The sequence below is a fragment of the Paralichthys olivaceus genome, chromosome 13 (assembly GCF_024713975.1).
Source record: "Paralichthys olivaceus isolate ysfri-2021 chromosome 13, ASM2471397v2, whole genome shotgun sequence".
Classification (NCBI taxonomy): domain Eukaryota; kingdom Metazoa; phylum Chordata; class Actinopteri; order Pleuronectiformes; family Paralichthyidae; genus Paralichthys; species Paralichthys olivaceus.
The window spans coordinates 12,410,597-12,431,480 of NC_091105.1; the positions used below are offsets into that span (position 1 = coordinate 12,410,597).

Consider the following 20,884-nt stretch of genomic DNA (forward strand, 5'->3'; position numbering starts at 1 on the left):
GCATGTGCAGCCAATGTATTCAGTAAGTAAATGACAATATAGAAATATTTCACATTGGAAAGTGAAGGAAACTGTTCCTGTAAAAAAAAACACCTAAAATGAAGAAACCTGTATTTTATTATTCAAATGAGACTGAAAATCAGCAGTTCAATTCACTAGATCTGAATTTTAATTTGGCTCTTTACCAAATTGCACACACTCACACACACAATATCAAGTGAAAAACATTACTATTATGGATCGCTGGGTTCTACCTTGGGTCAGGGCCCACCCACTTAAAATTGAATGGAAATTGTTTCAGTTTTTTTCATAATCCTGCAAACAAACACAAATACAAACAAACAAATGGACGGGTCAAACACATTCACCATGTTCCTACTCTGCCCCTGTCTAACACCCGGGCAGTGCTGCTGTGCACAGGACACCCACAACCTGAGAGGAGAGGATTATATGAATTGAGAACTCTTTTATAATTTGGGAGCCTATCAACAGCCACATTTGTTGACATCAACACAGTGAGCATTAAACATCATCCAGCAAATCAGCATCACTTCTGCTGAGCTGGCCCTCTTAAATGGGAAGTTTTGGGTAGTCATGGAAACTACCCCGGCTGCTGATTTGACTCAGTGCTGCCGCCCCCTTCACTACTTTCTATTTCCATCTTTTTTTCTTCCTCACTTGTTCTCTATAAAACTAGAGAGAGAAGCAGAGGAGAACAAGTAAGAGAGCTGGAGAGGTTGCCAAATGGAGAGCAGAAACAGATGCTCTAGCTGCCCTCAGGGACGTGTCTTCTTCCTCTGGGATGCAATCAGAGCAGGAAGAAGAAGGAATAATTAGCAGAATACATTATTAAGTTTCACTTCTTTCCTTTTGACCCTCTGTGTTTTAAGTTTCCCCTTCTCCCCTGTTTCGTTTGGTTTTCCTTGAATCAGTGTCATCCCTCTTGTTTTTGCAGTACCCTTAATATCCTCCAAGGTTGATGGCAGCACTGACAAGAGTCGGTGGAAATCTGCTGACATCATCTCCCAAGATCCAGTCATTGCTTGGCTGGGAGAGAAGGAGGTGGGGCAGAGGAGAGGGAGAGAGATACAGGGAGGAAGGGAGGAGGGGAGGAGAGAAGGAACTGGGCATCAAGAGAGAGCACTGCAGCTCCCTCTCAGTTGTTACACACACACACACACACATATTCAGATGAGCTGGATCATGAGGATGTAAAAACACACGCCCACAGCAGCAGCATCATTGTGCTGCACCACAGCAACAGAGCAGCGAACACACACTCCCATCTCTTCACTCTCCCTCTTTCTGTCTGTCTGTCTCATTCTGCCTCTCTCTCAAACACACACACACACACACACACACGCACACACACATAGAGACAGACACGTGCTGCAGGGAAGCTCTGAATGTTGGGTCGCTGAGCATTCAGGTCCTACCCCCCCAACCCCTCCCCTCCTTTCTTCTATTCTCTCTCTCTCACTCTCTCTCACTCCCTCTCCCTGTTCACCTTGTCCTTTCCGGCTCTATGGTTTATTGTTGCATCAGAGCCAGCAAGAAGCATGCCGGGGGAGAGCACTCGCAGATCTGTCCCTGCTGACAAGCATCCAGAGCAGGGAGCTGAGGAGACAGGGCTCCCTGGACCAGGTAGGACATCTGGGGTTAGGGATGGAGAAGGGGGAAGTGAACAGATGTGTATTTTTGAAGACAGAATCTAGAACCTGATTGGGAAGAATAAACTTGTGTAGAGCAAGCGGATAGTGTTAAAGTGTTTTCGGCAGGGGGGGCATGGCACATATGTAGTTACTTCTAGGCCACTGGAGCTGTAGAGACCGTTATATTCTGCTTTGACCTGCCATGTGGAGAACTCTCAGTTTAATTCCTACATGTCTGTTGACATGTGCAGTGAGTAAGCTATGATTCAGCTACATGTTCGCCTCCTCACTAAATCGCATGATGTCCCCCCCCCCCTAGTTTAGCAGCCTCCACCCCAAAGCTGTCAACTCCCACTGCACCTCTATGCTCTCCTCAGTACTAAATCCCAATTGACAAACAACCCATCTTAAATGCACCAAAAATATCTGCGCAACCGCCAAGCCCCCAAGTGTCGTCAGAATCTCAGCCCTGTCTTCCCCCCACCATCCTAACCCCGGCCTACTTAACCCTGTCCCTCCTTAAAGCCCCCGTGCTGCCCCATCTGCATCTACATCCACATCCGTCCATCAGTTTTACAAGCTGTACGGACAGTGTAGAGTGGCTCCACCCTTCCCCCAGCCTCTGCAGGAACATGACACAGCAGCATGGCAGAGCACACAAGCACAACCGCACAAGTTAGTGCCTCTGTCATTTATATTTCCAATTCTCTTGAAATATTGTCAGATATTGCTGGTATGTGTCTGCAGTTTTGAAATCATGAGTAAGGGATAAACAGGTGATGTTAGTTCAGTGCGGATGAGAGATTGGAGGATCAGAATTTCTTCGTTTCAGTCAAAAGCAGCCAGTGACAATGTCCCAAGTGTTGTGAGTTCTGTTTCACCTACAGTTATTGCATCATGTGAGTACACTGTATAGTATTGTGAACACCTGACAGCTATGATGGATGACCTATTATTAAGAGAGCTCCCTGCTGCCTCTCTGCAGGGTTTAAGATTGAAATGAATCATTGCCCTCATCTGTTCTTAGGCTTGAAATTATTTTAAGCTTCTCTGGCCTGGATCCTGGCAGAGGAGGGACAAGAAAGAATTGTCTCATCCTCTGTGAAACTTGTGTTCTGGCACATCGTTGATGGAGAAAGGAGAGGTTACAGAGATTGTGACTAATAAAGAGGAGAGGCAGATGGAGGAAGACAAAGAAGAGTATGAGACTGTTGGGCTGTCTCTTTTTTATCACACAGTCTGAGCAAAAGGTGAAATAGATGCTCCCTGTTGGGGCTGACAGCGCTGCAGCCTCTGTGACGCAGCTCCAGTCTGCTCGGCTTGCTGCGGCCTACTCCTGCTACAGAAAGCCTGGTGCTCAGTTTCCCTGCGTTCCCCACAGAGGCTGGGCCAGGGAGGCAAAGAGAGGAGGGCGTCCACAGACTATCGGCAGCATCTGTGAATTAGAGACAGAGGCTGACATTTACTGTATGCTAAACAGACATAAAACCTATAACTGGTTTATTTATAAGTACAACAGCATTTCCCACACGATGCAGTTTGATCCAAATTCATAGCATATAAGGGTAAGAAGATACAGTATTTCTGAATCTGTTCATTACATGTGTCATTTTGCTTGATTTTCTCCAAGTAAATACCAGGTACCTTTTTAATTAGGTTCTGCAAGAGGAAACAAGCACATTGTTAATGCCCATTCTTTCTATATTGTACTGTGCTATAAGGTGTTTCTGGGAGATGGATTTTGTGCGTACAAGGTTTAACTGAGCATCTCTCTGATTAGTGGCAGTTTTCAGACTCAGAGGCATGACTCAGCACACACACAAACACATCTAGAGCTTGTTATTGGGGCGGTGATCAGGCAGGGCTGCTAAGTGCTGATGCCTGCATCCACCACCATCACAGGCAGGGCAGAGGAGCAGCAAGGGAGGAGATGCACAAAGGCTCTGCTACTTGCAGAAAACAAAAAACATGGAAACGAAAGAAGGGAGCTGATTCACAAATAAAAGTGAAACAAGGAGCGAGAGAGACATTCTGAAGGAGTGAGACACAGGAACGGCTGCTGAACAGAAAGTGGATTAGTAAGTGATGACTGAGTTCCTGGTAGAGAAAATGTGTGTGTGTTTGTGGCTGGCACCAAGCTGAGCCACTTGTGTGTTATAATGGCCAATCAGCATGTGGACTGAGGTCACCGTGGCGATGGCCCAGTTAAGAGAGAAAATGATGGTTCTGTTCCCTCCGAGTGTTGAAGCCTGAAGAAAGAAGCTTATATCACATCCTCAAGGCATATTTCAGTGAATACATAGTGTTGTGTTATGGTAATCAGTCCGACATAACATGATTATTAAAAATCATAAGTGGAACTGAAACAAATGAAGCCTTTCATGCCCATCTTCTCCCTTCATTTGCTTTCCCTTCCTTGACATCGCTCCCTCGATGTACCCCTGACCCAATTTCATTTATTCACCCTGTCATTTTATGACTTAGTCTATTCCTTATGACAGTTGTGGCTTACTCTAGAAGGACAAGAGGACAAAGAACGTAGAGAGCTTCCTTTTGCCTCTGGCCAGTTGTGTGAGTGTGCATGTTGATGTGAAAAGAAAAGGGTGGACAGTGAAACTCTGAAGGGAAAAGACAGATGCAGTATTGTTCCTCACTTCTAAGTTTTGAGTCCTGCCTATAGGGGACCAGTGCACAGAGGATTATTTAATTTCAAAAAGTCTGAACCAACCTGCTAATAGTCTTTATGAAGATATTTGCAGTGTTTGAGTGACATACAGAGCTTTGTACACTAAAGGAGACAAAGGCTTGTTAAGTTTGAATTTACTTTAAATTAATTGACCCATTTTTCCACTTATATTAATATTTTGATGCAACTGCTCCTTCCCTCCATTCAAACTGATGTTTTAGATCAATTTTTGATTTTGTTTTTCAGACATGACCAGACATCCGTCTACTGACTCCACCCCTTCTGACAGTGGCTCTTCTCCTAGTGATAGTGGTTCCAGTCCTTCTCCCAGCACTCCTCAGAAGCTTCTCCCAGCATGCACCTCTCCATTTGGTCCAAGACTATTTCATGCAACACCCAGCTCATCTGGGTCTATGAGACCCCAGCCTGAAGGCTCTGACCATCGCAACACCACCACGCCCAGATTGTCTGGAAAATTAGGTGGTCATGGACCATGTGGACGCCACATCCCCGTAAAGATGGAGAGAATCAAGGTTTGTGTTATGTGTGTATGAGCATATTTTGCAGTTTTACATAGACCATAGTGCTACCATACTTTAATATGAATTTATAATGTGTTATTACCAGGTCCTGACTGGTTCTGAGGTGGAGAGTGATTATCAAGAGCCACAAACCATGGACACAAGGGTGGTGATGGGTCAAGAGACACTGCTCAAAGCAACAGAGACTCAGAAAGAGAAACCTGTGGTTAAACAGGTTGGTCAGACGACCGCTTTGTCAGCTGTCCCAAGCTGTTCAGCTCCTCAGGCACAAGCAAAAGAGAACCAGCTGGAAACCAGCAGAGATGAAAGCCAAGCCCAAAGCCCCCCGAAACGGCAAGATCAGCAAAAAGACCCTGTGCAGCCCCCAACCAAACAAGCCTCCCCTTTTCACAAGCCTTTGGTCCCTTCCTCATCCCCCTCAGAGCCAACTAATGTCAGTTTGATGGACAACCAGGAAGAGGTTTTAACCTTCTCTGGAAATGAAGTGCCTTCCCTCTCTTTTTCTGAGCTGGCCTGTCCAGTTGCTTTGTCCTTTTCTGAACCAGCTTATCCTGTTGACCCTCTTAGAGTGGGCATGCCCTCATCTCTTGACCCTGACCTGTATTATACCGCTCCTTCCACCCCAATCAAGATGGCTTCCCGCTCTTTGCACCTTAAACATCATTCATATCCTGGCTCTCCAGCCTGCCCGCTCTCCCCGGGTTCTCCGTCAGACAGCGAGGACCTCTGTTCCCCCCTCACTTCTCCTTCTGGGTCTTATATCACAGCAGAGGGAGGCAGCTGGACCTCCTCTTACACATCTTCCACCTCCCCCTCCACTTCTCCCAATCTGCTCCTCACAGAAGAAGCACAGGAGGCCCCTGCTTGCTTTGTAAGCTCCTTATCAGAAATTGGAGATGTAGTCGGGGAGGAGAAGGTACAATTGGGAGCAGAGCGTGAGGAGGAAAGGGTGGGGGACATCAGCCTGTACCGCCCTGAGGATTTTGGCCTGAATTCTCGGATAGGCATAACAGGGACAGTGATCCTTGAGGAGGAAGAGGCTCTAAAAGGGGAAGAGATCCAGATTCCCAGAGAAAGTTGTCGTCCATGCTGGGTTACTGAGAATACGTCCCCTCTAAGGAGCAGTAGCAGCCGTAGCAGTGACTCACAGGAGGATGGAGAAGAGTCTGAGAGCTCACTCTGTCCACTGGAGGAGGCTGGTTCAGAGAGAGTAGAGTACTCTAGACCTATGCAGACAGGTCTGAAACTGCAACTGGAAGCATGTCTATCACAGGAACATTATGGACAGATGGATGACCAGTCACAACTACCCTCCACTGCCTTGACTCCTGACATGACCATGCCCTCATCTAGCCTAAGCCCCGACTCACCCCTTACCCCACTGGATGCCTTCTGTCACGGAGCCTTTGACAGGCTCGGCCCCAGTTCCTTCATACTCACCCAGGCAGCCTGTGCTGATGATATGCCAGAGGAGGAAAGGATGATCCCTGCCTCCCTCATCTCCTTTCCCCTCCACACTAGTCTCATCTTTAAAGCCGATTCAATGGAAATCACCCTCTTCCCCACAGAGGATGAGAATGAAATAGGAGAGGTTCACGACAGAGATGAAGGAAAGGATGTTGATGCATATGCAGCAGGAGAGGAGGAGGCAGATGTTGAAGATGATGACGAGGATGATGAGGAAGAGGATGATGATTATGATTATGATGATGATGATGATGATGGCAATGCTAATGGTGCTGTTGACGGTGATGAATGCAATGCAGATGAGGACACTGATAAGGAAGGCGAGGAGGCTAAAGTGGAGGTGAAAGTGGTGGAGGAGGAGGAAAAAAAGGAGCGGGAAGATGATGATGAGGAGTTCAATAGCAAAGCAGTGGAGGATCCTACAGGTGAGGACAGCTCAGCATCATTCCTTCACTCACTCTCAGAGACATCTATCAATGAGGGGTTGGACGAATCATTCTGCTTTCAAGATGATACTGATGACTCCTCAGATTCTGCCTCCTATAATGGGGAGGAAGACGAACGTCTATACAGCACTGAGAGACACGCACAATCACTCGAACCTCCACCAATTGATGGATGCACTGACATAGAAACACAACCTGAACAGGTGTCTGCCACCGGAACAGATCCAGCAGAACCTTTGCACACACAACTGAGCACAGACACAACAGTGGATCACCCAAAAACCTCCTGTCTTTCTGAAGCCATTGCTGCCCAACCCATGAACAACAATATAAAACCCAAACCTTTAGAAGAACCTAAACCTTGTGAACCTCCATCAGACCCTGAACAAGAATCAACCTTTGGAATAGGTGAAACAAAAACTTTGCACACCAAAGTGAGCACAGACAAGCCAGTAGATCACAAAAAACTATCTTGTCAATCAGAGAACTCTAACCCTAACCCTCGTGAAGAGTCAGACAGCCCTCATGTTAACCCTTCCACCACTCCTGTTGTCATTCATGCTCCTCCTGACCCTGCTGATGACTTCACCACCTCTCCTACTTCTACCCCTTCCACACAAGAGACAACAGATCTTAACAGTTCGGTGCCTCTGGAAGAATTGGCTGAGGAAAATCCCCACATTAAAGATACTGATTTAAAACAGAGCACTGATTGCTCTGTGGATGAGTCCACTGAAGAACCAGAAAGGGACTCTTTCAAATTGCTCATAAAGCCTCGTCACCATCAGCCAGAAAGTCAGAGGACAGTTGGAGTAACTAGACTTGTGTTATCAAAGTCTTTCTCTAATAAATCTGATATGTCCAGAGGGGCAGAAGCCATGTGTAAGCCCAGTATTCAGAGGGAGTCTGACATTGAGCTTGACCAGAAGAATGGGAACACCTCAGCAGAGTCTAAGACTGTAGAGAGTAGAAATACTGATTCGGGTCCCTCTTTTAACATGGCCACCGCCACCAATGACTTAAATAAAGGTGTTCTCCTTCTGTCCTGCCCCAAGGACCCTAGTCCCAACCCCAGTAATATCCCTGTTTCTGTCATCTCCGAACTTGCTGATAATCTGGCCCTGACTCCTGAACACTGTCCTGGGGACTCTGCCCAGGAGAACCTGAGGGAAAACACCCTGACTGCTGACGAGGGGGTGCTCGGAGCTGTTGGATCTCCACACTCTCCCATTGCCATTTCACCCAAAAGGGAAAACTCAGAAACAGACACAAGCAGGGAGGTGGGTCCTGTATCTGGGGTGTGGTGTGATAATAGGATGGGTTTAGAGTTAGGTCTAGGGTTAAGCTCAGGGGCTGAGTTTGGTGTCTGGGGAGCAGGACAGTCTCTGGAGAAGAGGTACGACTTAGAGGCAGAAAGTCTGCTCATGTGTGACACAGCGGGTCAAAGCACACAGATGGCTGTAGCTCCCAACATGAGCAGTGAAGTATATACAAATTATGACAATAATCTGGGTTCTGTTGTGGATGAGGACGATAACAACAGTCTGTGTGGAAGGAGGGACCGGATGGCAGATGAGGAACTGGTAGAAGAGGTAGCTTCTGTATCCAACTTGGCCTGTTGGAAGTCCATTGAGGAGATCTCAGAAGCAGGAGGGGGAGAGGATGGAAGCTCCAGGTTCCCAGAGGACGATGTCAGTAATCTAAATACAGACCATGATGGAGATAACGCAGACACAAAAACAGAAGACACTTGGATGAATTCTAATAGAAACGACTCTGCCTTTGACTCCTTGGAAGGAGCCATGTGTGGAAGTTTGAATGCTCTATCAGAGGAGGTGAGACCCCAGAGTGTGAGCATCAGTGCCAGAGAGTCTGTGTCAAATATTCCACTTGAAGAGATGCCACCTCAGGTTCCTGACACGATTGCTGATGAAGAGCAAGATTCAATAAACCAAACATCAGACACAAAACAGGCACCGTCCTCAAAGAAAGTGTCATGGTCTCACATGGACTCAGCTGCAGCAAACCAACATTGTGGTTCGGATAAGTCCACATGTCCTACTTGTCCAGAGTGTCAGACAATCACTCCAGAGTGTAATTCATTTTCTCTGCCCCGTGGATCTTTTGGCTCATTTACTCCTAAATGTAAATCTAATGAATCCAAATCAGGTAGAGCTGGTAAAGACAAGGTGGAAAATACTGGTTCTCTGCCAGAACCTGAGATTTTGAAGCCTCAGACTGAAGGCCAAACTAAAGAGGAAGTCACTGAAAGACTTGATGATGAACCAAAGACAAAAGATGATTTCCAAGGACAGCAAGGTGTTGTTTGTTACTCAGAGGTAGAAGATGAGGAAGAAAAGGGGAAAGAGGGAGGTGAAGAGAAAGAAAAGGAGAACAAAGTGGAAAGAGATAACTCTCCTGAACAGAAAAGACCAGAGCACTTTTCATGTCACACCCCTAAGGGGGGACTTTGCACAGACAAACCAGTCGCTGCTAAGAAAGGTAGGAGAGGGAGGCAGAAAAAACACAGAGCATCACAGAGAGACAGTCATGCTGACTCTAGCCCTGAATCTGTTGATGACCCAAAGAATGGTGATGCATTAAAACCAACAGCAGATGGACGGTCAAAAGGAATCACAGACAATTCTAAAACTAAGACAGATCAGAAAGCGAACAACAAATCATTATCATCGGACTATCACCAGAGGACGTCAAGTACAGATAAAGCAGAATCTAGTTCCCCGATGCAGAGGGACAACAGCCCCAGTCCTGATGTCACAAGTCCTGGCTATGGATACTGTAATTCAACCACACATAGTCCAGACAACCTCAATGTTGTTGTGGCACTGAACCAAGAAGTGCTTGACAATAGACCACTACCTGATAGTCAGAGAGGGATTACAGTAGACATTAATGACAACAACATAGAAACTGGCCCCAGCCCACTCACCCAGGATCCCCCATCAGCCTGTCTGACCCCATGTCCCTCCTCAGCATCTCCAGATTCCTCCTCCTCCCCTTTACCTGATGGCTCAACTGAGCCAGAGGATGATCTTTCGACACCTGTGCAGGAATCCCAGCCCGTCTCCTCTGCCCAGCTTCGGTCCTCACTGTCCATGTGTAATGCCCCTCCTACCCACTGCTCTACCTCCCCAACAACACAACCAGCCCCTAATCCCAAATGTCTTCCTAACAACAACCTCCAAGAGATCACTGTTGTAATTTCTACATCTGCTACATCTGCTACATCTGCTACATCTGCCACATCTGCCACATCTGCCACAAGTGTCTCATCACCTTCGTTCTCCACTCTTATGCCATTAAGCCTGTCCCGGCCGACCCAGGAATCATCCTCTCCTGGGGCTCAAGATTCAGCATCTGTTCGAGACTCTATTTCCTGTCTCCAGTCTCAGTCCTATTCACATTCTTTGCCTAATCTCAACACCCAGTCTCACAAACAAACCAAGAAGGGTCGCACATGGAACACCCAAGACAGATGCAGAGGTGAGTCCAGAAATGATCTATATCACAGCACAATACATGCTGAGGGATTACTTTTCTTTACAGTCTGACAAGCAGCAGTGAAAAGGGAGTTTGCAAGTTGATTTAAAAAAGTTAACTGGCCATCATATTGCCCTGATCTAGAATTAAGTGTGTCCTAATATATATGTGATCAATTAATGTGTTCTCTGGAAGGTCCCAGTTTGGCTGAAGAGGAGACAGACAGTGAGGACGATGGTGGGTTGCCCCGACGTGGTCACAGATCCCAGCCCAGAGGAGTCACAGGAAACAGAAATGGATTGTTGCAGAACGAGTCTGGTCCATCCAACCAACGGGAACTACAACCTTTCTCTGCCCATCACATGGCCAACAGAGAGTCTGGCTGTCCCATCAACCACAGCCGTAAGATTTCTGAAGAGCTCGACATATCCTTCAAAAACAATTGTGAGTTGTGGAGATGATGTGGGACTCAGAAATCCCCTAAAATTCTCTCTGCTTTCTGTTGCACACTCCACCCTTCTCTCATGGCCTGTTTCCAGCTTTCTGTTCTCTCTGTGTTACTCTTAGATAAGTTTGAATATAAATTCATCACACAGGACAAAATGTCCTAACCTGTTTTTTTATGGCAGATAACGTCACAAGAAACATTTCCTACTTTATATAATTTCAATTATGGATTATCATTAAAAAATAATAATAATTTCTATCAAAATCAATGTCACACGGCAAAAAATGTAAAATCACATAGCATGAAGTTTTAATTAAATTATTTTCCATAAACTAATCCCATCCCCTGGTGTTGCTTAGATTAGTTTTTGGAATTTATAATGAACACTCTTCATCAGCACTGCACTAATGAGATAGACTCACTTATAACCTTATTACTTCAACTATGGTGATTAGCTTCTATGGCACCAAGAATGTGACACGCTTCACATACATGTATTTGTATGTGTCCTGTATATTTGTGTGTGTAGGTTCCATCATGGCTTCTTGTAATGAGTCTGAGAGTGAGGGGTCGGTGCCTGAGTTAGAGGAGCCAGAGCCACGGAGACCAGAGCACCAGGTGAGTCTGTTCCTGCTGCGTTCAGGAAACATTAGTAAAACAGATTATTTAAATCTATAAATAGTTTTAATTTATAGCATCAAGATCTTAACACTTCAATCATCAGGAAATGAATACACCTGAATAAATGTATGTGTCAAATTGATCAAGTGTTAGAATCTTTAGATATTGATCTTAATTCTGGACACATCATCAACTAAACTCCTGTTTCTACAGTTGCCATAAACATCAGACACATTGCTTCTTGTGTATGCAAGAGAAAACTAAATTACCTGCAACAGCAATATAGCAACGTACAATCTTGCTTTGTTGGAAACCAGATATGTAAGATTCATTTTTGCTCGTCTCACTAAATCAGCAAAATCGGCCTGTGGAAGAACTGAAATTTGAAAATATGTATTATTACTGTAAAGGCTGACTAATATTCAGTTCTTCCTTCAGTCTCTCTCCTCTGCAGATGAAGGGCTGAACAGACCGAAGCAGAGCCGCAGTGAGAAGAAGGCTCGCAAGGTCAGATTACAGCCTGTACATGAATGAAGTGATCAAAGTTGACTGTGTCTCAAATTGGGTTCTTAGGTCAGGAAACTCACATGTACTGTACATGCACAGTAAACTCACTTTGGTTGCATGTGTTTGATTTCGTCCCAAATAAAACTGAAGAGGTTTCCATGCTTGACTAAAAATTATGATTTACTTTCTTGTGTGTGCCCTCCTCCTCTGACGCACTTTTCCCAAATATGTCAGTCACTCCCCGTGTGTGTGCATGTAGCCAAGATGCCCCTTGAGAGTGAGCATTCGTCTTTTTACACCCCGACTTTTGGCTGTTTTGAGAGGATCATACTTCATATATAAAAGCAATCAAAATCGTAAATGTAAATGTGGAGGTATGCAAATTGAGACACTGCAAATATTAAGTATTATTATGAAAGCAATAGTTTAATTATGTTATGATGGCAGTTTTCATTTTGTTTCTGTGTTGTCTTTCTTTCTCACTCTACATGCTGCTGTATGTGTATGCAGGCCATGTCTAAACTGGGTCTTAAGCCAGTCCATGGTGTGACCAGAATCACTATAAGGAAGTCCAAGAGTATCCTGTTTGTCATCAGCAAACCAGATGTATTCAAAAGCCCTGCATCAGACATTTACATTGTGTTTGGAGAGGCTAAGGTAAGTCTTTCTTTCTTTCTTTCTTTCTTCACTATTAACAATCATTTACATTTACATGTCTCTCCTCTCCTCTTCTTTCCTCTCAGATTGAGGACCTGTCTCAGCAGGCTCACAAAGCAGCTGCGGAGAAATTCAAGGTGCCTGTGACCTCTTCTCCCTTGGCCCCTCCTGTCCCACCCAGCCTCACCATCAAGGAGGAGAGTGAAGAGGAGGAAGAGGAGGTACTGTTAACACTTACACAATGCTGCAGTTCTCTGTAAAATCTTTCATTCAGTTGTTAACTTTATCCTTCTTTCTCTGTCTCTGTCTTTTTATTTCCTTTAATGCATCAGGTGGACGAGGGGGGTCTTGAGCAAAGGGACATCGAGCTGGTGATGGCTCAGGCCAATGTGTCACGGGCCAAGGCCGTCCGTGCGCTGAAACACAACAAGAATGACATTGTGAATGCTATCATGGTGAGGAGGAAGGAGGGAGCGGGAGAGGGAGAAACTAGAAGGAGGGCATAAATAAATGAGTCATCACCAGTGAGCGAGGGGGTGCAATGACGAGGTTGGGATGGGGTGGGGCGGGGCTGGTGCGTTGAGGGGTGGTAGAGAAGAATGAGCCCAGGACAAATGCAAGTACAATTTCTCCCCAGTAACTGAGCAACCTCTACAGCTCCGGAGGTCATCAGTGCTGTTTTTTGTACACTAGGTGGCAGCAATAACTCACACTGACATCACTGGTGGAGCTGCTAAAGATCACCGGTAAAAGTCGTAATAAAACACAGCCTCTTGTTCTGAGCATCCCTGGCAATTTAGTTTATTTAGGCAGTGATATCTTCTAGACTGTGACATGTTTTCTTCAATTGCAGTGAAGTCACTGGTACATAAATTAAATGCAGAAACCATCTTCTTTACTAGTTTTTATTCCTAGTTTTCACAGTTTCTGAATTGATCTTCTTGTTCTTTTTTCCTCGTAGGAGCTGACCATGTGAGTGGAGCACACTCTGAATCCGGCCCCTCTTCTTCTTCCAGCCTATAAAGCCTAAATGCCACTGACTCTTCTGTATCGCTGCTACTGTATGTTGCATCCCCAATATCTGCTAAATAAAATCTGTTCCAACGTGGACTGGGACTTCACCATGATATTGATTTTACTGAAGAGATTGCCGATGATCTGAACATCAGGTGTAGCACATGTTTTTAACTTTTTGCAAATTCACAAGGCATACAATAAATTGAGTTTGCCAAGTAAATGTTCACAGAGTGATGATCCAAATCCAAATCTATCTGTGCCGCTAATTCTTTAAAGGTCGCAGGGAGAGCTGGATCCAATCGCAGCTGACTTTGAGCAAGAGGTGGGGGTACACCCTGGACAGGTCACCAGTGTATCACAGGCTTAAAGGTCCAGTGTATAAGATTTAGGTAAAAGGGAACTATTGGCAGAAATTTTATGTAGAATAACTCTCAGGCTGTTTTCACTAGTTCGTTTCATCTAAATTGTATGAATTGTAGTTTTCTTTACCCCAGAAAAGGCCCTTTATGTTTAAATACTAAAAAGCAGACACAGGGAGAACTTGCAAACTCCTCACAGAAAGACCCTGGCCGAACCAGGATGATCATCCCTCATACAAAATAGACTAAATATTTAAAATGTTCTTTACTTAAAACCCATATCAATAACTGGAAATCTGCCATTACTCTCAAATACTTGATAGAAAATATAGTGTAAATTTACATTTTTATTGCTGTTAAAGGCCATCAGGGCTTTTCAAACAGCGGAGGAACACACAACTATTTCTCATCTATTACTCAAAATATAAATGGATGTATATACACAGAATACCTTTAATTTATACAGTGAAAGTTTGGAGCTGTAATGTGCGCATGACGAGTGTAGATTGGGTGAATTGTATGGAAGGCTTATATTTTGTGGTAATAACATTTTTTCAAAGAAACACTGCTAATTGGCTGCACTCTAAAGCTTACCATTACAGATAATTGTTTTATTGTTTTGCAGAGACAGTCTGCAGATATTAAAGAAACACTTTCCAGTGTTTAAGACTCAGAGGATTTATGCCAATCGCACAATTATTCAGACGTTTAATACCAATTTCGGAAAAACATGTTCATTACTCAGTGTTTAACATTGTCTACAATGTTCCTTTTCAATCATTTTCAATGGAAGAGTTATACTTCGCCTGCAAACACGGAGAAATTAAACTCTAACACTAGCATGCATAGACAGTTGCCAAACAGATATTTGGCAATCTATAAACCTTTAAAAAATCTGATTAGAGTAAAAAAGAAAACACACATCCTGGATGAGCAGATTTTGTTTTGACAAGTAGCTGCATGAACACAATTACATACTGAGCATGTTGAGTAATCAGCAATATGAAAATGTGAGTTCCCTGCATTTCCACTTAATTAGTCCCTAGTCCTAAACGGATTCAGATGTGAAGCCGTGATGTTTTTAAGGGTGTGAAATATATTAAAGTACTAAAATTTATGAAGGAAATACCGTCTCATGCAGTGTAAATGACCATCAGGATTCTATAGTCCACCTGATCACTACACATATTGTTAATAATGTCAAACAGTAACGCGTCTTTCATTTTAAACACTGCATGTTACACATGTACATCTTTTAGAAGCTTCAGGAGTTCGTATTATGTCGTTTATCTACTAGGCAACAACTGGTGCTCTCCAGAGTCTTCTCCACAACAGTGCAGGCAGATAACACCACTCCTGGAGGAAGGAATAAATCCCTTTTGGTTTGAGTCAAGTCTTTATGATCTCGTCAACTTTATGAAGTGGTGGTTTTAGCCGGGAGAACGTTGTTTTCAAAGTGTCCCTGGTTGGTGATGTTTCCGGCTGGGAAGTATCTCGCCACCACGAAGGAAGAACCATCTGATGCAGTGGCCTTTCCCACACCCAGCTTTTTAGTGTTCTTCCACACCATCGCTGTGAAATGACCTTCAGGTGGATGGTGAAAAGAGAAAGAAAAAATGAAAAGAAGGAGATTACACAGGGAAAAGGCAGCAGAAGATGGATTGAGAAAGAAACTGTTAGGACAAACTTAAAGCTGAGTGCTCCCAGACTGAAGTTCGTCCAAATATTTACAGATGAAGGAATGTTAATTTGTCTTTTACTCATCAATCCCAAACCTCGTCCTTCTCCCTCCGCACTTGATGTCTTTCCTTTTCTTAAATGTAACTCCACACGAATCAATGTGAATTACTGGGATGAGCTACAATGGGGTCCTCTCTATGGAGGCTGCCATGTTTTTAATAGTAGTCCAGACTGGACAAACTAAACAGCTTTTGAGTTTTTTTGACAACTGAAGGTTTACACAGGTTCTTTTTCATGTTTGGAAGGCGAAGGTGAGGTGAGGGGTATTCAGCTGCAACATGCAACTTCACCACTAGATATCACTGAATTCTACACGCTGTGCCTTTAAGTCATTTTGTGTTCATATATTTGGTCAGAGGACGTTTGCCACTGACTGACATCTGAAAGGAAGTGAGACAGGTACTCGTGTGTGTGTGAATCTCACCTGTGCCTGAGGAGAATCCAGGACGGCTGAAATTGTACTGTTTCACTTCATCATACCAGCGATCTGTCACATCCTTCCCTGCACGAGCACAGAACAAACATTACCTCCACTTTGACAACAATCAAACCCATCATGTGTCCTACATATTAAACAGACTAACAACACTGCAGCCAGCAGATTCAAATCTTTTTTGGATACATGTTCTTTCCAGTGCTGCTTGAGGACAAGTTTTATGAATCACACCATCCTGTGTAGACATATTTCTGCAGTGAGTCATGGGGACTGAGTTCTCTAATAAAGTGTGAAGTCGACAGGAAATAGATCCCAGCTGTTCACTTGCAGGATGGGAAAGTCAGCCCAGAGAATCTTCTTTAAGCCCAATAGATTAAATTTTCATTTACATTAAGGACTGTGTCTTATCACATGTTGCATCATGGATGTGTCTTATAAACATACATCTGTCTAGTAACTGTGGCTGTAGTGTGTGAGGACAGCATGATAAACATTCAGGTGCACATGTGTGTATATATATATATATATATACACCTGATTGGTCATAGGATGCCCACGCCAGGTTCTCTCCACAACTCCCTCTGCTGGACTCCACACTGTGCTTCAGGATCCGTGTGCTGGACAGACTTTCAGCATAACTAAAGACAGAGACAAATAAAGGTGTAACAATTCAAAATGTGTTTTCACCTTTTAACCGCTGCAAGCTCATTTCTTCCCTGGACAGATTATCAGTATGAGTCTCATCACTTCTTCAGACCCGGCCTTCCCAGAAGTCTTTTTTTTAATCTCTCTGCACTGTCCTGGGCTCCAACTTCAAGATAAACAGTACATCTGAAGTTTAATCTAGTGATAAACTGTAGGCCCAGCTACAGTCCCTCTGAAAACTGCTTTTGCAAAAAGACAATTTTCATTAGTGTCCCTTAAATTAATAATGTGTCCCTTCAAACACAGGTTATTGTAGCAGTTTTGACTGAAGTTACAGACTGTCACTTAATGATATTTGTACTGGTTAAAAAGTTCACATAGTATTTATATGGACTAATTGGATGTTAGTGATATGTCAATGATATCGTTGATGTAGTGACATCATTTGTGGATGAGTTTATTCCAATTTCATCATCACCTCAGCAGTGCTATTGACGCTTCCTGGGTGAAAGCACAAAATGTATAAGAACAAAAAAAGTCCAGTGAGCTTTTTTTCTTATCGTGTTGGATTATGTTCTAAATCTAGATTATATTTCATTACTAAAATAGAAAATATTTCCAAAATATGCAGCTGTTGATAAGAAGATAAGTGAATGATGTCTCAGTCTTTTTCCTGAGCGAAGGGGGAAACAGGTATGATCAAATTATTTAAGATAGTGCCGACCAATGTCAGTCATCGCAGAGGTAGAAGGAAATGTGCCATTCACTATTCCAATGAGCTGTAATGCACTAGATAATCTGAATTTAATATCCTGTGAGCAAATATTTAAGTCTCCCATATCAACATTATCATTAATGTTAGTAGCTTCATTCTAATTGTTTGTCAACACATGACAAACCAGCAAAGAATAAATATTAATTTTTGTGCCCTGAATGTTCACATCAGATTTCTTATAACCAGATGTTGTTTAACATCACTGTTGCTCTTGCACCATCAAACTAGCACCAGGAAATTGAAAAAAAGTAGAGAATATTAAGCAAGACAGTAACCGCAATGATACAGAAAGGAAAGAGATTCCGTTCGTACTAAACACATTTGGCCTTTGAGTAATTCTCTGAGTTTATCTGGAGTTAATGATACAGACAATCTGAAAATTAAGTGTCATTAGAGCCTTATTTGAATGAAACATCAATAGAGCTGCAATTACTGGCAACAGATTGTCAACACAGCCTGTAATCACAATAAAAACAAAGTAAAGACCCTTGATATTGTGTTATATATTTTGTAGTCATTGCATTTGACAGGCTGGACTGGAGCTGTCACTGTTACCCAGAGCAGTCTGACAATGACTGGTGTGCACACTCCCTGGTAATTAGGTTTCTAATTTAATCTGTGTGTGCATTAACCCACCGGGCAGCCTCTCTGCTCAACTTGATGCTCAGCTTCAGGGGAGGAGCCTGGTGTTTGTTTCTGTACTCGTTGTGGCACTGCAGAAGCTCCCGTGAAAACTGCTTCGAGGCTGAGGGGCCGGAGAGGACGGAGAAAGAGGGGGGTCAGACAAGAGAGAGAGAGGAGACACGATGATGTAACACGAGGTCCCGTACATGACACCAGAGTCCAAACCCGAGCTGCAATCTGAGTTTTAGTTGCACCACCTCAACAGCGACTGACCTCAGAGTGACCAGAGAGTTCTTACTAGATGACACATGATGGATGGAGAGAAGAAAACGTCATCTCCACCCCCCTCCACCCCTCCACCCCCCTGCCTGGTGCCTATCACTCACTGGCCTTTTCACAAGTCCAACAATCTCTCGAGTGCTCGCACACAATAGGTACATTCATACAGGCACACTGAAACAATACAAATGGCCACGCTGCCAGGGGTTTACTCAGCATGCTGCAAGATGAGTCCTCACAAACAATCAGAAGAAGAAATATATCTAATGGGCAAAACATTACACAACTATTTGAGAGCAAAATAAATCAAATGAAAAAGCATAAAGAAGTTTGTTTGCAGGTCTGTATATTCTCTGTGGTGTTTTTCAAAGAGCCCAAATCTCATAAACACACGTGGGCACACACACTCACACACACACACACACACACACACACACAATTCCAACTTCAGGTCAAAGTTACACAATCAAAGTAAACAACTTGTCTCCACATACCTGACTTTCCCATGGTGGAAGCCCTTCAGTGTGATCAGAGACAAGTTTCAACAAAAGCAGCTTCTCCTCTTGTTTTCTGCTCCCTCTCTCTCTCTCTCTCTCTCTCTCTTTCTCTTTCTGTTTCTCTTTCCCTCTCTTTGTCTCTTGACTTTGCCCTCTGCTGCTTGCTCCCTCTCTCTGTCTGTGTCACACTGATGCTCTGAAACAGCTGCTGAAGATTTTTCTGTTGGGCATTTCCTTCACCTCCTTTAGGTCCACCTGGAAGTCACAGCAGTTTGTCCAAAGTGAAAAAAAAATCCCCTCAGCTATTTATCTTGATGTAGTGATTGCTAGGCAACATATAGTTCCTCAAACTTTGTTTCACTTCATTAAATATAGAACCTGTCTATCTCTCTTAGAGCCACACCCCCTACATGCATACCAACTTGATGGCTCCGAGGAACACCCTCTCTTTACTGGCCTACAAATTAAAGGCCAGCCCCCTACAGCGGCTGATGACATCATCTCTGTGAGACACATGCTCATATATGCCATATATGGGCATGTATTTCACAGAAATAGCCAGAAATGTTTTTCTTCCAATCCAGGATGTATGCAGCTCTTTGGTGTATAATGGGTCGCTCAGTGTGAAAGGTCTGAGAGAGGTCACAGACTGCATACTGTCAGTCACGCTCACTGCTATTTCTGATCGGACACATCTCACCTTTCAAGACATGCTTTCACTTTCAGTAAGCAGATATTTTTAAAGTGCTTTGGTGAATTGTAAATCGGTAGGACTTCACTGTGTCATCACCAAAGTGCTGTTTCAAACCTGCTCACTGTGTAACAGAAGAATGCTGAGGCCTGATTGGCTGATCTCCCAGTTGAGAATAACAGCTTATTCACACTTTCATAGGACTGAATGAATCAAGGTCAGTAAATAGCCAACACACACTGTGGTTACTGTGTTAAAATCAGTTCAGTCAGACAACTCACGTTTAAAATGTTTACTGCAGCAGCAGAACTTTGAGTTTGGCGTCCAGGCTCAGACCTCATCCTATCGATTACAACAATATAACTTGAACCCCCTTGTCAAGGCCTGCAGGGGATGCTGGTGTGGTGGAGGTGCTGAATCAACAGGGAGCAATGTTGACTCATGGCAGCAGAGGCATTGACAAGCAGGGGGAATGATATGAAATGTTTAAATAGTCCGCCAAATTAGGAGGGTGTGGTGAGACGTGTCACATGAGTAGAGCAGTGCAGCTCGAGTTGACTGCCTCAATTAGCTCACAAGCATAGCTCCATTTATTGCAGGATGTGAATGTAGCAGACAAGAGTACAACTACTGAATGGCTTATTGTAATATTTTATACATTCATTATCCTCAGAGGATGATGTTGAAGGGAAGTCAGCAGTTGAAATCAAACTGAGCAGTGGGCTAAAGCTGTCAGAGGAAGTGGTGTAACATCTTTGTCTGCATTTTTTGTCGTTGTCCTCTCCTGTCCTCTCCCGTCTTGTCCTTGTCTTGACCAGACAGCAACAATCACATAAAACAATTTTTTAATATCTTCAGGACAGATGTCTTGAATTTAACATTGAAACCAAACTGATGCGTTGAAAAAGCATCAGATTCTTTATGTCTAAACCAGCACTGATGCATTCATTATCTAAACAGCTGCCCATGATTTAATTTTGTTGATTTTGATTTATAAAAACAATATTTGATTAATTCAATACCAGACCTTGAAATTCTTTATGTATAAAGTATTTATGTAAATTAAAAAAAAATAAACTCAAACAGCTATTACTCTATTTAATGTTATCATCCTGATTTAATTTGATGTGTTTTAGCAGCACAAGGAGAGTTGGCACATGGTTCTTTTTCATCATAGAATTTGTAGAAATGTCACATTTTAAGCATTTGCCCGGCTAAAACCCAAAGGTGAGTTCATAACTTTGCTTTGTCTGAAAAATACGATACCGATAAGTTTATTTCAAAACCAAATACA

General features: G+C 43.6%; 2 protein-coding genes across 2 annotated transcripts; one reads left to right on the plus strand and one right to left on the minus strand.

Moving 5' to 3' along the window:
• The first annotated feature begins 1,443 nt into the window (after positions 1–1,443).
• On the plus strand, positions 1,444–13,637 carry nacad (NAC alpha domain containing). The gene is made up of 10 exons (XM_020093374.2): positions 1,444–1,644; positions 4,585–4,871; positions 4,966–10,297; positions 10,490–10,738; positions 11,272–11,360; positions 11,802–11,870; positions 12,381–12,527; positions 12,614–12,748; positions 12,860–12,982; positions 13,489–13,637. Exons 1-10 carry the CDS (start codon positions 1,560–1,562, stop codon positions 13,501–13,503), a joined length of 6,531 nt encoding a protein of 2,176 aa, XP_019948933.2. The 5' UTR covers positions 1,444–1,559; the 3' UTR covers positions 13,504–13,637.
• Positions 13,638–14,594: 957 nt separating this feature from the next.
• Positions 14,595–19,345, minus strand: glipr2l (GLI pathogenesis-related 2, like). Its single transcript, XM_020093375.2, has 5 exons — positions 18,897–19,345; positions 18,136–18,244; positions 16,614–16,717; positions 16,068–16,145; positions 14,595–15,487 (listed from the first exon to the last, which is right to left on the minus strand). The coding sequence occupies exons 1-5, from the start codon at positions 18,907–18,909 to the stop codon at positions 15,318–15,320; spliced, it is 474 nt and encodes a 157-aa protein (XP_019948934.1). The 5' UTR covers positions 18,910–19,345; the 3' UTR covers positions 14,595–15,317.
• Positions 19,346–20,884: the final 1,539 nt, after the last annotated feature.